At 34.5% G+C, this 17,422-nt stretch overlaps 3 protein-coding genes across 3 annotated transcripts; 2 read left to right on the forward strand and 1 right to left on the reverse strand.

The window, feature by feature from the left end:
* Positions 1-283: 283 nt before the first annotated feature.
* Positions 284-11,287, reverse strand: LOC101268425 (receptor-like serine/threonine-protein kinase ALE2). The gene is made up of 9 exons (XM_004247074.5): positions 10,762-11,287; positions 10,077-10,160; positions 9,821-9,934; positions 9,643-9,744; positions 4,028-4,396; positions 3,674-3,946; positions 2,953-3,345; positions 2,025-2,265; positions 284-1,245 (listed from the first exon to the last, which is right to left on the reverse strand). The coding sequence occupies exons 1-9, from the start codon at positions 10,823-10,825 to the stop codon at positions 528-530; spliced, it is 2,358 nt and encodes a 785-aa protein (XP_004247122.1). The 5' UTR covers positions 10,826-11,287; the 3' UTR covers positions 284-527.
* Positions 11,288-13,447: 2,160 nt separating this feature from the next.
* On the forward strand, positions 13,448-17,220 carry LOC101253719 (uncharacterized). The gene is made up of 3 exons (XM_069289026.1): positions 13,448-13,538; positions 15,804-16,187; positions 16,299-17,220. The coding sequence occupies exons 2-3, from the start codon at positions 15,810-15,812 to the stop codon at positions 17,034-17,036; spliced, it is 1,116 nt and encodes a 371-aa protein (XP_069145127.1). The 5' UTR covers positions 13,448-13,538; positions 15,804-15,809; the 3' UTR covers positions 17,037-17,220.
* LOC138337076 (protein ALP1-like) lies at positions 13,535-15,592 on the forward strand. The gene is made up of 3 exons (XM_069289028.1): positions 13,535-14,591; positions 14,706-14,931; positions 15,024-15,592. Exons 1-3 carry the CDS (start codon positions 14,376-14,378, stop codon positions 15,473-15,475), a joined length of 894 nt encoding a protein of 297 aa, XP_069145129.1. The 5' UTR covers positions 13,535-14,375; the 3' UTR covers positions 15,476-15,592.
* Positions 17,221-17,422: the final 202 nt, after the last annotated feature.

Below are 17,422 nucleotides of genomic sequence, written 5' to 3' on the forward strand. Positions count from 1 at the left end.
GAGCCAATTTCACACGTTTTGTTGGAAAAAAGTTCTAAAAGAATATTTTCTGATGACGAACATAAGATGATGAATTTTTTCCCCAAAAATAATAGTATTTCAAAAACATTTTTTATACTAGACACACCAAAGATCATGATTATAACTACAGTTGCCATGAATTTAAATTCGGAAAGTGCTTAGTGAGAAAGCACCCCTCAGCTTGTAGGTCGAGACTCGAACACCTACAACAGTTATGTCTCAATCTCAAGCAAGTCGAAAGAAACGTAAAAGAAAAAATAAGTAGTTCAATCCAATATTGGACTAGAGAAACAGTTAATTTGGCAACATATACATACAACAAGGAGTATCTCGTTTATCTTTCCTGTGTATCAAAATGAATGTAAGATTACCAAAATTAGAAGGCTTAGTCCACTCTCTCCATGAGGATGTAGCAGCAATATCAAACTCCTAATCTACACCAGAGAACCGTCTTTCGTTTTCCAAATAGCAACGGCCTTTGGCACTGTACATTTGACAAAACCACTCTAAAATGAAGCATCATAATTGGTGCCATCTTTCCAAGCATGTCTTGGAAGAAGTGCACCATGTTCACTCATACTACCCCTTAACCTATAGAGGGCTGGTTTACTCCTAACAGTCCTCAAAGGACCTGATCTGTTGCCATGGCTTAATAAGCCAGCCTCTCCGCCTAGATTAAAGCTTGAAGCAGAAAACGGTCTGTTTTCAAACTCTTCAAGTGGACCAGAACTATAATCCATTGTCATGAAATTGGAGGCTTGTCCATATGTTAATCTTGGTGTAAGCCCACCAGCATTCCACCAACTGCTGTCAGAAGGGACACCTTTGAAATCTGAATCTGGCAAAGAAGACTCTTTCTGGCTACATCCATCAGCACAAGTTTCATCATTGTCGTTATAGATGAGTTTGAGAGCTTGCACAACTTCTCCCATAAATGGCCTTTGAGTCACCTCTGGGTGCACGCACATTGAAGCAATAGCAGCCACCTTTGCCATATCATCAAAGTCATAGGTTCCAGCCAAAGAAGGATCCACAAGTTGCTCCAAACCTTCTCTAGTGGTCAGAAGAGGCCGTGCCCAAGTTACCAGGTTTTCTTGTCCAGGAGGTTGAGACATATCCACAGGTTTTCTTCCAGAGAGAAGCTCCAGTAACACAACCCCATAACTATACACATCACTTTTAACAAGGAGGTGTCCCGTCATTGCATATTCAGGAGCAACGTACCTGCAAACCCAGAAAATAGGGAATGTTAGCAACCGCTTCATAGCACAAATGCAGGTGTAAATTTACTCTTTGCAGCACAGATTGGAGTTGCAAATAAGGTAGAGTATAAAGTCGGTTTATGAACAAAAGAACTAAAAACAAGGAATCAAAGCAAAAAAAACAGAATATATCTGTTAGGACAATCAGAGGCAAATAAAACACGAGGCCTAAGAAACTAGTTTTAAAAAGTGTAACAACATGATTTCGCAATATCTAGGGGTATTGATCACAGCCTGATGCATTAGAGAACAACAGCCTTGGGCTGAGATAATCATCCTCTTACTGGGGTGACAGAATTTCAGGACAATATTGGCAGTGGATAAGTATCCTTGCAAATAAAGCGCTAACCCTCACAGTTTATCTTTTCCCCTTTTGTTGTTGGAACTCAATTCAAAAAATATACAGGAAGTACTCTCACACTATCTAATCGTTTTCTGTAACATCAATATCTTTATGTCAGCACAAATTCCAAAATCAATTTCACGAATTACACCTCTAGAACACAGACAAGCATACTTGATGAAGGATTTCACAAGTTTTTGTTAGTTCTCATAAAAACTTCCAATAGATGATCCAATGGAACCAATAGAGCTGAAAAAGGTGATGCTTTAGTATTAATTTATTCTTCATTTTTTTTTCTCTAATGAGTATGCTTCACTAGCATACCACACATTTGTTATACTCTTATTTGAGTGAATCAAGACCACTTCAAGATTAGTCATGATTAAGAGATTATATACCCAAAAGTTCCCATGACTCGAGTGGATACGTGGTCACTTCCTTCGGTTGCTTCCCTTGCTAACCCAAAATCTGAAACCTTAGGGGTGAAGTCCTCTTCTAACAAAACATTGCTGGCTTTGAAATCACGATGAATAACACGAGGATTAGAATCTTCATGAAGGTAAGCAAGTCCCCTTGCAGCACCAAGAGCAATTTTTAACCTCACGTCCCAATCAAGTGGCCCTTTTATCCTGTCTTTTCCTGAAATATAGCAGTAGAGTACTGTTAAGGAGAATCACACGATAATATGTTTTACTTGCCAAGGCAGAAAGATATTTTTACACTTCTAGTTGATAGAATGCTGAAGCACTTTGTTCACTCTGAACCTATTCTGGTAGTGACAATCAACCAGGAAGAATGAGAGGAAACAAAGTCCTGCCAGCTTGGGTGGAATTCTTCACCATTGGGGGCAGCAAAGCAGAAGAAAGGAAGGGACATAAATGCAAAATGTGAGAGACAAAAGGTAGCTAGGACCACCGCAGAAACTGCAGACAAAAGAAAGAAGAAAAAGAAGAACTGGTCCTGGTAGGGGAAAGGAGCTGTGCTGGCTTAAAACTAAAAGAAGGAAAAACAAGGATGAGGCACATACAATGCCTTCCTAAAAGTCAAAAGATTTGCCACAGAATGAAGCTCAAAGAGTAAAGAAACATCCTCGGCAAACCTTTTGTAGAAAATTCACTTAATAAATTAACTAAAAATGTCTCAAGAAACATGGCACTGGTATTAGCAATAGAAAGGAAATGAGTAGTCAAAGAAGTACAAATTGACTGCGATAGTTCTTTCACATAGGATGACTAAGTTATAAATGTGCTCTGGACTGCAAGATTAATACTAGTGATATAAAGGAACTTTGAATAGAAACGAAGGTAGGGGATATAAAGAATATACCATGCAAATGAGATTCCACACTACCATTCCGAACAATTTCATATATCAAGCTGCGAGTCCGCTCTTCACTGCATATACCAATTAATTTCACCAGATTACGGTGATGCAACCGGCTTAACATCTCAACTTCAGCAATGAATTCACGATCTCCATTCTGGTTATTATCCCTAGTAAGTACTTTCACAGCAACTTCTGTTCTGTCTTCTAAGATACCATGATAAACACGTCCAAATCCTCCTTCACCTAAAACTCTTTTTAAGCTAAACTTGTCAGTTGCCTTCTCAAGCTCTGCAAGTGTAAATGTTTTGACAGAAAGAATTGAAGCAGGCATAGCAGAAATTAGGGAAACCGATGTTGAGCTAGCTGTGCTACTTGATATTGTTGACCCGATTCCTGCAAACCAAATATGGGTGTTCATTTGATTTTCATGACGTACGGAATTGAGAAGCTTAGAGAAGTTAAAAGTCCTTAGTAATACAGATCAGTGTATTATTTTTATTTTTATTTTTATTTTGATAAAGAATACAGATCAGTGTATTATTTACAGCAGAAGATGATAAAATGAATTTTCTTTTCTTTTATACATATATTAAACATTAAAGAAAACGCAGTGTGGGTAAATTAGACATATTTCCAAAGTCACATATCTGCTTCATCACAGTAATATCCCACCTTCAAAGGTCACTGATGAGTAATTTAAAACAAGGAAACAAGAACCTACCCTTGCCAGATCTCTTGTGCATAGATGACGTAAACACAGGACCAACAGCATTTGATGGTCGGCTAGTCCTCCTGCAATTTAAGAGGACAACCAGTGCACCACAACATACCACCAACAGTACTAGTGCTGATGAAGCAATGAGAAAAATGACTCTGGGATTCATTTTCTGGCTCTTGTTTCCAAAGTCAGCCGTAATAGGGAATTGTTGATCGATAGCACTTCCAGTTGGACCATTACCAGAACCAATGCCAGATGGTGGAGAAGAAGGCAGCCCTGAGATAACTTAACTAGATTATATTGCACCATAACTCCATATGTTAAAAGGAAAATGATAATAAACAGTTAGCATTATACCTGGATACATAATATGCATCACATCATAATCCCCAAACATCGTTCTATTGAGAGGCATCTTCTTTTTCCAGAATCTTTCATAGATCAGCATAGCTGTGGTGTTATCAAACTTATCCTCCAGGGGAACCAAGTTAATATCAACAATTGTTCTTTCTTGATTTTGATTATCAGCACTAGCTCCAACTACAACAACTTGACTTGGACGTAGATAGGTTCCTTTTGCAACCTCAATACCCAGATCTCTAACCACAGGAAATATAGAATAAAGCGACTTGTCTAAGAGAAGTCTAACTTTCATTGGAAACACACACGTGCAAGGTGTAACAAAAGGAACAGAAGCAAATGGCTCTGCACAGACCTCGCCACAACCTGCAAATTTGTTAAGAATATTCAACATCAGATATCATGTATGAGGAACATAACTCTAGGACAAATGATATAGAGGATTTAGATTAGCATGTTAAGCATGTCAATGATGATTTCAATTAATATTGTATACAAAAACGGAAGGTAGGGGGGAAGTTAAACAAATAAAGCTGTTCTATCCTTTGGGCTCTATTATGCTATTAAGGAATTTGTTGACAGTTGATATGTAGCAACAAACATAAATAGAGCATTCCTTTCACAACCAATACATAAATTCAAATGGAATCTAAATCTTTTTCCGATTAGCTATTTAGCAAACTCAATCATGTGATTGCTAATTAATTTTTATTTGTCTCTATCATCCTTATTATGCAACTAGTGCCACCCCTCTTTCATCTGTTTTGACCTAATTAATTCTGACACCAAACTCAGAAATATAATGAAGGCACAGAAGCATAATAAAGAAAAGAAAACACAACATACAGTAACACATCCTCTCTGTAATATGAGAACAGTTAAATGTGAAATATTCTCCTCACACTGAAAGCACTTCCACTACTTAGTTTGCCTCAACTCTAATTGTCCGGATGTCATCTAAAAAAGGAACCTTAGAAACAGAAATCAGACAGGTCCTAACACAAAACCAATTATGTGCTAGATTTTTGTTTAAATTTTACAAGACCTACATGCTACTCGTTGGGACACCAGAGGGAGATTTTTTCCTATATTTCACATTTGTGAAGTCCTTTTCTTACTTGACCAATGATGTTCGGCATTGATTATCTCACATTTAAGATCCTTTGCCGTTATTTGAGTAAACTTTGATTCTGCCGTGCTTATTACGTGTATTTTCTGTGTAGGAATAGTTTTCAAGCTAATTAGCTAGAACAAATGATTTGGAGCTTCAAAGTCCGAGTAGAAGTGCAAGAAACTCAAACGAGATTGAGTCGGGGATCAAGGACGTACATGTGAAGGATGGAAGAAAATTGAGAACATGCATGCAAAACAGTGTGCGCAACACAACGCTCCAGCCTTGCATGATGAACCTAAACGAGTTGGTGGAGCACAGGGAAAGTTGAGCATGCACGACGCTGGGTGCACGTAGGCCAAGTTGGAGCTGATTTTTTGCAGTGTTTTATTTCAAGGGTGATTTAGGCCGGAGTATGTTTGTACACGTTCAAAATAGGTTAGAAACTCATTTTTGAGGAATGTTTGACCATAGAAGAGCAAAAACTCCAGCTGATTATAGGTTTCACCTAGTTTCTTTTTCTTCCATCTCATCTTTATATTTTATGCTTTTCAAATACTCGTGATTCTTTCCATGATTATGAGTGGCTAAGTTCTTAATTATGGGGTTCTGGATTGTTCATGAATGTTGATGTTAAATGGTTGATATACAGGAAATATTAAGGCAATTCTTGTTAATTCTATTCTGCTAGACATAGAGTTAGATAACTTGAATAGGCTTTTAATTGTTTGACAAAAAATTGCAGTAATATAAACCTTGTCAACCAATAACCTATATATCATCAAGTAATTAGTTTAACTGGAAAACTCAGCGGGATTGACGTAGATACCGTAACCCTAGATTATTCACATTTATTGTTCAACACTTACTTGCTCACGTTGTTGTGCAAAAGTTTTCAATTTAATTGCTTATCAAGTAATTGTAGCGAGTACTTAAATAATATTCAAGAACTCTTGGAAAAACACTTGAAGAAAGAATTCATTTCAGTTTGAACAGTACTAGCTAAAAATTAGTACATGTGAGTACGACATTCTACTCTTATCATTATATTACTTGATTAACTACGTACACTTGTGTGTAGATGGACCATAACAAGTTTTTGGCACCATTGTCGAGGACTTAGAAATAGCTATCTATATAGTTTAAGTTGTTATTTATTAATTGTTCAGGTTTTACTTTTTGTTCATTGTTTTTGTTTCCTCAGGTGTCACTCTGTGTATGGAAAGAAGCAGAAGCTTCCTCCTTACAATCCCAAAGCAGAGAGAACACTATATAGGTTAAGGAGGAGGGTTGAGGCAAGAGCCAGCTAAGTTATCACTCTTCACTTTTGGTGTTGCGCCTGTGTCGACATGACATGGGATTCATGTCCGATTTGGTCAACTGATTTTGGGTACTTTGACCAAAATTGATGGGGAAATCTGGACAGTTTTAGTGATTTCTGTAATCAATACAAAGCTAAGGTAAAATTGAAGAAAATAGAATACCTTTATATAGAAATTTCTATGTCACTCCTTATTCTTTAATCACTTTCCAGGATTCTCCTCATGTTCTACCTATGATATCTCATAATTTAGATCTTTACTCTATTTTTAGATATTTTAATTATTATTAGGCGAATCCCCACACTCATATCCATATATGGATTCATATCCCGGATCTTAAAAATTAGACCATGAAGGATCCAACCTATAGATGCACACCCTTATCGAACACCTGCATCCAAGTCCGAGCAACTTAGAGGACCAGAGTTGTGGCAAAGCTTAATATTGTGGAACAACCACAACAATTGGAATAGAAGCCGATCAAGTACACCACGTGATTGAGGCTGCAACGCCTAATCTGGCCAATATCGGCCTGACGAAAAGGATCACTTTGAACAGATGCTGCTAAGTTGCTTGAACTCAGGTGCATGTGTCCTATACGGGTGCAGATCTAGATGTTAGATCCTTTATGATCTAAATTTTCATATTTGGGGAAACGGATCCATGTATGAATATGCGCATGGGGATTTGGCTAAAAATAATTCAAATATCTAAAAATAGAGTTCTAAAACCTAAATTATGAGATATTATGTGGAAAACTTGAGGAGAAAATATTGGTCAAGAGGAGAATCCTAGAAGAAGATAAAGGGAAGGGAGTGACAATGCATATTCATATATAAAAGATTTTCCATTCTCTTTGATATCATCTTAGTTTTTGTTTGATGACAAAAATCATTGAATCTGTCCAGAATTTCTCCCTCGAATTTGGTTAAAGTACCCAAAACGGTTGACCAGAACGGGTATGGATCCCACATCCACGTCGTGTCAACACGGGTGTGGCAGTGAAAGTGAAAAGTCCGAGCAACTTAGGAAACAATAGAGGTGCAGCTCATCCAATTCCAATCTCAGGGGCAGCCTGTAGGTCTCTCACAATCTTTTGTATCTTAGCATGCTCTTATCTAATAAGATGTTAAGAAAATAATGTTTGTCTCCAAGCCACAAGGTTCTCATTCATCCCCAGTACCCCTCTGAATCAGGCATCCATGTCTCTCCTTATCTTTTGTTCAGTTTGTCTGGTGATTAGCTGCCCAACTCGAAGATTATAAATTTAAATATGCAGAATTATATATTGATGGTCATATACCATCCATCTAAATCTAACTTCATCTTATTAGAGCCCAAGAAATACCCGAAAAGAAATCTTAAAAGAGTCTAAGTTTGTGAGAATTTACAATAGTTTGGATATTATGTACAGCATCTTAGTGGATGGGACAATACTTCCATAGTCTACATAGATCAGGGCCCTAAAAGTTTTTGTATTAGGAAAATCACAAAGCAGAAGATCCCTTTGCAGCCTACTATTAAATTTATGATATCTAGATTCTCTATCTTATATGTAGAATGCCCTAGTTCTGTGTAGCACATTATCAGCAGTAAAAAGTATGAGGTGCTCAGTGTTAAATGGACTAATATATTGATCATATAACATTTTACTTTTAGGAGTAGAAGTAAATCTCATATAGGTCCCCCGTCCTATGCAAATTGCATTAACTTCCCATTTTAATGAAGTGGATAATAATTTAGGATCACAGGAAAGAGAATCACAGGAGATCAATTCAGTAATGAGAGTAATACATTTAGGAACAAGAGTAGTACATCAAGAGCATATCTGGTTTGAAACTTTAAGGTAAAGGAGATAATACCCTCCGCATAAAACAGATCATTATCAATACAGCGCTTGGCTATCATATTTGTTTCGTGCAGAGATAATGCATGCATAACGTCTGCATTTTTTCTCAGAATTCAACCCAGAATAACATTAAACATATTTGCTATATAGTTAGGACTTAGGAGTCGTTTGGTAGGGTTTTTAAGAATAGTATATTGCTAGGATTAGTTATACTTGCATTATCTTTTATCAACTGTTGGGTTTGTTGTATTAAATGAATAGGGTGTATAAGAATAGGAATAGTACTGGTATTTTTAATAGCATGATTTACTATGTATAAGAATAGTACTGAGTAGGGTGTTATATAGGTTGAAAGCACTACCAAAAGGGATTAAATAATATGTGTTGCCTAATTACCACCCTACCAAACAAACCCTTAGAATACCATAGGTAGTCTTAAGTATCACGCTTTTTACGTAAATGACAAAATACACGACAAACTATTTCTTGTTTAGTTAACCATCTCTCACTTATTATCTCTCTTTTGTTTCCAAACTGTTTGTAGTGTTGATTTCAGAATGTAAGAATTTTTTCCTATAATAGATTTCACATCTAAAATCAAGATTTCATTATTCTTTATTTATCTAAATATTTTAGTATACCCCATTTTATCTTTCTTCTTAAAAATTGTTGTGTATTTGAGGTAACTGAAAACTAGTAGTATATATTTTAATTGAAATTATATTGCATTACACTAAATATTGCTTATCACAAAAATAGTTTTATCTCAATTACACAAGGTAGTAAACTGGTAATAGATTGGATAAGGTTTTATTATTGGCCAAGAGTGTTTTAGGAAACAAATCTTTATCCAATTCACACATACATTTTAGACCATCCACATTATATTTCCGACCGGAACTGAGCATCCAATAATAAGTACAGTACTTTAGTCTATATATCACCATATTACAAACTCCCTACCTTAAAATCATGTGCAACTTATCAGAAAACCAAACAACCCCTTGAGGGTAGAGAAAGGATGTAGCTGCAGTGCTAATGAGGATGAGGGGGTTCGTTGGCAATTCTAGACATCTATGAAACAAGTTGAACAGATCACGATTGTAACATATAAGCTGACAATTATAACCAATATACATGCAATACACATGTTATATATAACCCATATATATAATATATATATATATATCCCTCAAACACGGCAACCTTGGCCTTCATCCTATTTGCATTTCATTTTTGCCTTTGGTCCATATTTTGTCCTAAAGTTGAAGTAATGAAAGAGAGTAGCATAGGATTGACAGGATATTATCAATTACAACAGCAATAATACCTGAGCCCACTGCAGGAGATGGGGAAACACGGGCTCTCGGCCGATTATGACGATGACGGTGATGTCCAACCACTCGACTGGCAATTGGAGCAGCAGCAAGGCCTAAAGATTAGATTTCCCCATCAGTAAAAGCTCAAGAAGTTCTAAAAGATGGTGAGGGAAGAGCAACTCTCAATACCTTGAGATGCAGGGGAAGGAGCAGGCGCCCTAGAGGGAATCATATGTGGTTTAAAATGGTGTCTATGCGGTGCTGATATTGGAGCAAATGAGACATGAGTTGACACTAATCTTGCTGCAAAAACAATGTAAGAGATAATTAAGTATGTTCCAGATTCATATTTATCACTAAATTGGCATAACAAGTGGCTTCTCTAATCAGTCAACAAATAACAACACAGAGCCATAAGAAGCAGAATTTGAAGAATCAATCTTACCATCTCCTAAAAAAAGTTTGCTTGCAAAGTAAGGCTTGTTTGGCGGTAGAGTAGGAGACAGGTAAATGTGTGGCAATGTTATCCCTGAAAAGTTAGAAGCTTTAGAAGCAAATAAGTAACCAAACTTCACATACAGAAAGAACAGCCAATCGTGCATGCACTAAATTTCACAGATTGAAAGGTCTTATCTGAAAGGGAAAAATATCTTAAAGTCTTGGAAAACAGGATAACTGAAAAGGAAATACTTCTAATTTACAGGCTGCAAGCATCCATTAACTAACGTCTGTCTACCTCCTTCCTTCGAAAAAGGAAAGGGCTTTCTTTATACATCAATTATGCTGCATTACCAATACAAGTTGCTGTCAAATATATAAGCTCTCTATAGTTATATCTTTTCAAACAGGAAGCCGCATTTGTTGATTCTTGCATTGCAAAGTAGTCACCCTAGAACCTTTCCTCTAATTGGAGTGTGCATTTTAAAACAAAAATTCAAACACCCAACAGTTCTAAACTCCACAGAAATGCCTGGTAAAATCCCACCAGAAATTTCATAACAACCCATCAACAAATGAAACAGAAACAGGAAGCAAAAGAAGCAGGCATATCAAAATGTGCCTAATTCCAGCATATCTAGGGTTCTACTCGAGCAAAAAAAAAAAAAAGGGGTACAAAAAATAAAAATTACCTAGAGTAGTAGTAGTAAGCAGAGTGAGTAAAGAAAGAAGAAAGAGAAGCATCAAAGTTGGCATCTTCTCTCTCAAATGGGCAATTCCCAAACACCATCCTCAGTAGTATCAAAGCATTCTTCTCTAGGGTTCTACTCAAACTAAAAACAAAAAAACCCTCCATCAACTAAACTTCCTTCACTAACATCCGAATACTGCATCTCTAACAACAAAATGCAGCTCCCCAATCAATCAATCAAATTCCCTACTTCACAGATCCATAAAATCCGGCAATGCCTCAAACAAGTACCACCACTGCTGCACAAAGAACCAAGTTTTTTACAAACGACAAATGATGGATCTCCGCCACGAATTCAGCTACAGATATAGAGAGAGAAAATAGATATAGAGAGAGAAAGTGAGTGAGAGAGAGTGGAAGGTGAGGGAGTGAGTGGGTGGCTTTATTGCCGGTGTAGCCACCAGCACACTTGCTTTCGCTAATTGATTGATTGTCTCGTACACGGCCCACCTCTGCTCGTGTACAACACGTACTCATTTATTTATTTATTTATTTATGGAAAAACATGTTCCCGCCTAAATTAGGATTATTTTTTTATTTTTTTTTTAGTCAAATAGAGTCGTACTTCTGACGTATGAACACAAGGACCTTAAATCTGTCTTTTTCCCTTTTATATCCCTTCTCCACATTATTACAATTTCTCAAATCAAATTCATATTCAATTAGATTTTAATATAAATTTTAAATACTCTATAATGTACATTTATTCAGTAAAATATTATAAAGTAATAAGTATAATTTTGTAAAGAGTGCAATCTATTTCATGTTTTAATATTTGTTTGTACAAGTGATTATAAGGAAATTCGAGTTTAAGGGTGTGTTTGGTATAAGGAAAAAAATTATCAAAAAATATTTTTTCAATTTTTTCGTATTTGATTGGATAAAATATTTTTCGAATCAGCTTATTTTTCTTAAATTTTAAGGAAAATGATTTATCTTCAAAAATTAAGCAAAACATTTTCGAAAAATATATTTTCAATTTCGATTCAAACATTATTTTCTACTTTCTAATAAAAATAAAAGATATTTTCTCAAAAATATATTTTATTCACAAATTAAACACTAAACAATTTAAAAAATATTTTCTACTCACCAACTAAATGTAAGAAAATAAGTCAAAGATGTACTTGTTTTCCAACAAAACATTTTCTAGAACATTTTGCATGAAAAACATTTTTTGTATACCAGTAACACCCTAAATAGACATGTGAGAGACGAAAAAATGCAAATATAATATATTTTTTAATTTCTTTTGGAGATAAACGTAAAAATACAACTAAATTATCTTTTTTGTAAATCTCATACCTAAACAATTGAGAGTGTGAATTTTTCATATTTAAACTGCTACTTATTAGTTTGAAACACACTCTCTTTTATTTGAAAATATCTTACCACATGGCATTCAACGTGAATAAAATATTCCACCTTGACAAATTAAGTAGTACATTATTAGTATTAATTAAAGATTAACTTATTATTATTCTTAATATTTTTTAGATTAACTTATTATTATTCTTAATATTTTTTCTACCCACTCTATAACTTTCTCCTCCCCCCTACTCCCCCAAAAAAAAACACTGGCTTGTTTTCAAAAGAAATTGATATTATTTTATTTTTTAGAAAAAAAAATTAGCCTCCCTTATCTTATCCACCGCTCCAAATTCATTTATTTATTTATATTTTTCCGTACGTGTTTTTTAAGTATGTATATATATATATATATATATATATATATATATATATATATATATATATATATATAAAACGAAAAACTAATTACAAACAGGGAGTTCGATGGTGTGGAATTATTTTTAGGAAAAACATAATAACATTTTAATTATTATTTTAAGGGGGAGGGGGGAGGGGAGATAGAAGTAAAAAAAAAAAGGAAAAGGGCATAAATTCACTCTTTAATTGTAGTGAAAAATTAGTTATATGTTTAAACTATCATAGTGACCTATTACACACTTATTCTTGACAAAAGTGTAACTAATAACATCCTAGAACTGACTTGGAAATAAAATTAAATTAAATTAGGCGCGTTTGAGTCAAATTAAAGTCAAAAAAAATATTTTGTTGACCCCCACCCCCCTCTATTTCATGTTCATCTTCTCTCATTCTCTTTTAGACTTCTTCATTTTTTTTTTATCTAAACTCTATAATTTCTCACTCAATATTATCATTGCTTGAGAATTCTCCACTAATTTGACTTATACTTAATTCAGCAAAAATGATTCACCAAAAAAAAAAATTCTAATATAAATCTTACACAACCCATTAGCATCAAAAGAAGATTAAAGAGTCAAACCCTAAGGGATCGTTGGTTACTGGATAAGGATTGAGTTATTCAAGTATTAAATATTGCATAAGTTTTACCATGTTTGGTAGCATATTTTTGTTAAAGTATAAAATTCAACACACACAATACTATGTTTGGTTACAAAATTAGAAAATCACATAACTAATACATGTTTAAGTTATGAGTCAATCTATGTATTATTTTATGCAGGGTAAAAGATGGAATAAGTTATACCTGAATAACTAATACCTGAATAAAAATATGTATTGACAATTTTACCCTTCACTCTCAATCAATATACACCACAGGCTTTTAGATAAACATTCCCATCCTTTATCCATCTGTAAATCTAGAGAATGGTTCTTCATCTTCCAGGCAAGTAGATTGAAAAACTTTCAATCTGACGTTCTTTCTTTGAGGTTAGAAGTTCTCAAACTCAAATTTTGGCTGATTTTTTTATTTCTTCTTCTTCTTCTCCTCCAATTTTCTCTTTTGTGTTTTTCCTCTTGTTAATCCGATGAGATGAATGAAATTGTAGATCTTCTCAGTATTTTCTAGTTAAGTTGATGTTTGAGTACACCTAAATTTGATGTGGGTTTTGTTTTATTTGTTCAAAATTTGTGATTTATGAACAAATGGGTTCATTAAGTTTAGTTGCTTTAGCTTCTAAAATTGCAAAAGATAAACATGTATTTGCAGTTTGACAAAATAGTATTAGTATTCTAGCTTTAGAAGCCAAACAAAAATAAACATTTTACCCTGTTTTTCATGTTACTTTTCATTTTCTTTTCAATAAAATTGAACATTTTAGTATAAAACCATCTATTACCTTCCTATTATACAAAATGTGTCTGCAATACTTAATTAAGTAACATGATTGATACTCTTTTTTCTTTTGGGATTCAATTTGATCATGATGTTGTCATTTTTAATTGGAAAATAGGTATAATGGATTCTCAGCAATTGTGCGATGTTGAATCCTTTATGATTCTCGAGGAGATTGTGGTGCATTCCTATATTGTCCTTATCTGCTTTTTTATGGCTATTTACAGCATGTTATTAAGAAAACAATCTACAAATAGGCGGGGCATTCGATATTGTATGAGTGCTAGAATTCCAAAAATCTTGTCTCATCTGAATGTTCTCATTCGTGACAATGATATTGTATGTATTGACAAGCTTAGGATGGATAGAAACGCCTTTCACATATTAGCCTCCTTAGCCAAGAATATTGGAGGTTTGACTGACAGTAAAATATGTCGAGTACTGAAAAGTTAGCAATGTTTTTAAATATTTTGGCTCATCATGAAAAGAACAGGTCTATCAAAGTTGATTATATTAGATCGGGGTGGAGTGTAAGTCGAGCCTTTAATGAATGTCTAAGAGCTATTCTTAAACTAACTCCAGTGTTACTTGTTAAACTTAATCCGGTGCTCGAAGATGATAGTGATGATCGATGGAAATGGTTTAAGGTAGGTAAATTTCAATCTAACATTTGATTTACTACAATAAACTTGAAATATTATGGTGAAAGTATTTTTATTTTTAATAGTCATTTAGTATTTAGATTTGAATTTATCTTATAGGGTTGTCTTGGTGCATTGGATGGTACTTACATTTCCATTAGAGTTGAAGCAATATATAAACCAAGATACAGAATACGGAAAGGAGATATAGCAACTAATGTCTTGGGGGTTTGTGATAGAAATCTCAACTTTATTTATGTATTACCTGGTTGGGAGGGATCAGCCGCTGATGGTCGTGTATTGCGAGATGCTGTTGTACGAAGAAATGGGTTGAAAGTACCTCATGGTATGTTAAATAATAGGCAGACCCTTGTTTATTTCTACTACATCAAAATAGAATAATATTTAAAGTAATTATATTATTATTTATGTTTTTAGGCAATTACTATTTGTGCGACGGAGGATATACAAATGGAAATGGTTTTCTGTCTCCCTATCGAGGATATAGATATTGGCTAAAGGATTGGCAAGGTGACAATCCATCACCTCGATGTCGAGAAGAGCTCTTTAATATGAAGCATGCTAGGGCACGTAATGTCATTGAAAGAACATTTGGACTATTAAAAGGACGTTGGGGAATTCTTAGAAGTCCTTCGTGGTACTTAGTTAAGGTTCACAATAGAATTATTAGTGCATGTTGTTTGATACACAATTTCATTCGAAGAGAGATGGAAGCTGACCCCTTAGATGTGGAAATGGATTTCCACATGGAGAATCAACATGAACATGAAAATATTAATACAATTGAAACATCTGATGAGTGGACCACTTGGAGGGATGAACTAGCTCAGTCTATGTGGAATGAACGATTGGGAAATCAATCTTTATAATTTTAAACTATGTGTTAACTTTTGGTGTGCTTATGCACTTTTCCTTTTGGTTTTCCATTCACTGTAAAATGTAATACCGTCTATTATTTTGTGAAAATGAATGGTCAATCTTTTGTATGTCTCACATTGTTATTTGTACAAACAAACAGTGAATCTCAATGTATATCTATTATTTTATAATATAAGCAGTGAAATTCTCTTTATCTCTTCACATTATCTTTTTCTTAGACCAATAAAGTTGTATTACAATTAATTTGACTATGATTGTGATAATTTACTTGTAAGTTGTAACTTAGTATTACTTGTGATTTCATTTATAATTTTACAGATTGAAATGGCTAGTTTTCCTGCTGCAACATCCAACACGTCCAGAAAGAGGGCAAGAAAATCAACACCTTCATGTCGAAGGATATGGACTCCAGAAGAGGAACTTACTCTTATAGTTGGATTAAAAGAATTGTGTGTTAATGGTTGGAGAGGAGATAATGGAACCTTTAGACATGGATATTTAATGGAATTGGAACACTACATGAATGCTCGTCATCCTAGTTGTGGATTGAAATTTCTACCACATGTTGATTCTAAAATAAGAGCATGGAAAAAGAGTTATGCAACCATATCGTTGCTAAAGAGTCGAAGTGGTTTAGGATTTCAATATAGTGACGAAAGTATCTTAGTTGATTATCCAAAAGCTTGGGATGACTTGATAAAGGTGATTTATATTTATTTGAAATCATTACGCAATTTCTACTTACTTGTATTTTCTCTTGGTTATGGATCTCTGTCTTTGGAATATTGACAGTTACTTTCTTTATTTTTCTAGGTTGATCCAAATGCCAAATCAATGAACTTAAAAAAATGGCCATTATTTGCTGACTGGGAAGAGATATTTGGCAAGGATAGAGCTACTGGAGAGTTTGCAGAAGGTCCAGAAGATGCTGTTGAAGAAATAGAAAGAATTGAATCTCAAGAAATTACTAATGGCATGTCTGTGAGATTTCCTATTGATGTTGTCGACAAAGATGATGCTTCAGGCACAAGAGAAAATCAAGCTGCTCAAGAGGAACCTAATGTATCAACTGGAGCAACACAAAGTCCATTTACTGCTCAAGCTGAACCTAATGAATCAACTGGAGCAGCACAAAGTTCATTCACCGCTACAAAAGGTGAAACCCATCAATCTCAGAAAAAGGGCAACTGTTTTAAAGCATCATCTTCTAAAGTCAACGAAAAAGGTAGATGCAAAAAAAGAAAAACAGTTGAAGGTGATAATGAGACTGTTCTTAAAGGTTTGATGGAGGTGATGAAACAATTCACTGAAAGCCATGATAAGAGAATGGCTTTTTTAATTGACAAGCTAGGAGAGCGTGATCTATCTGAAATTCGTGGTAAGATATTTTCTATTATTGGATCCCCTGCATATGAAATATACAACTCAAATGAACGAGTTAAGGCAGCAATGGGAATTACTCAAGATATAAAGAGAATGGAATTCTTCTTAAGCATCAGCGAACTTGAATGTCACAGTATGATATGGATGATTATTAATGATAAGCTTTAATTCACTGAATGGTTTTTGTGTAGCTATTTTGTAAGGTCTAACCATAGTGGGATCTTTTGTTACCTAGTAGAATGTCCACAAATGTGCATATATGTGAATGTTGTGGGCTTAAAGTAGGTTATTTTTGTATAACAAATACATGATTATGTTCAATATTAGTGCTTTTGTAAGTAGCCAACTAAAATGATCTTCAGATTGCTCAAGCAGTTGATCCAAACGGTAAGTTCATCATCTTCTACAAGATGTTTTTATTTTCTTCTTCTCTGAGACTATATTGAACTTTTCTTTTCTCGCAGACTATTCAACAGTTGGGGTAATCACAAAGATCCAGTCAGAAGTACAAAGTACTCAGATGCTATTTTGTCAAGTGTTGTTAAGGCTGCTGT

This window comes from Solanum lycopersicum, chromosome 9 (assembly GCF_036512215.1).
Source record: "Solanum lycopersicum chromosome 9, SLM_r2.1".
Classification (NCBI taxonomy): domain Eukaryota; kingdom Viridiplantae; phylum Streptophyta; class Magnoliopsida; order Solanales; family Solanaceae; genus Solanum; species Solanum lycopersicum.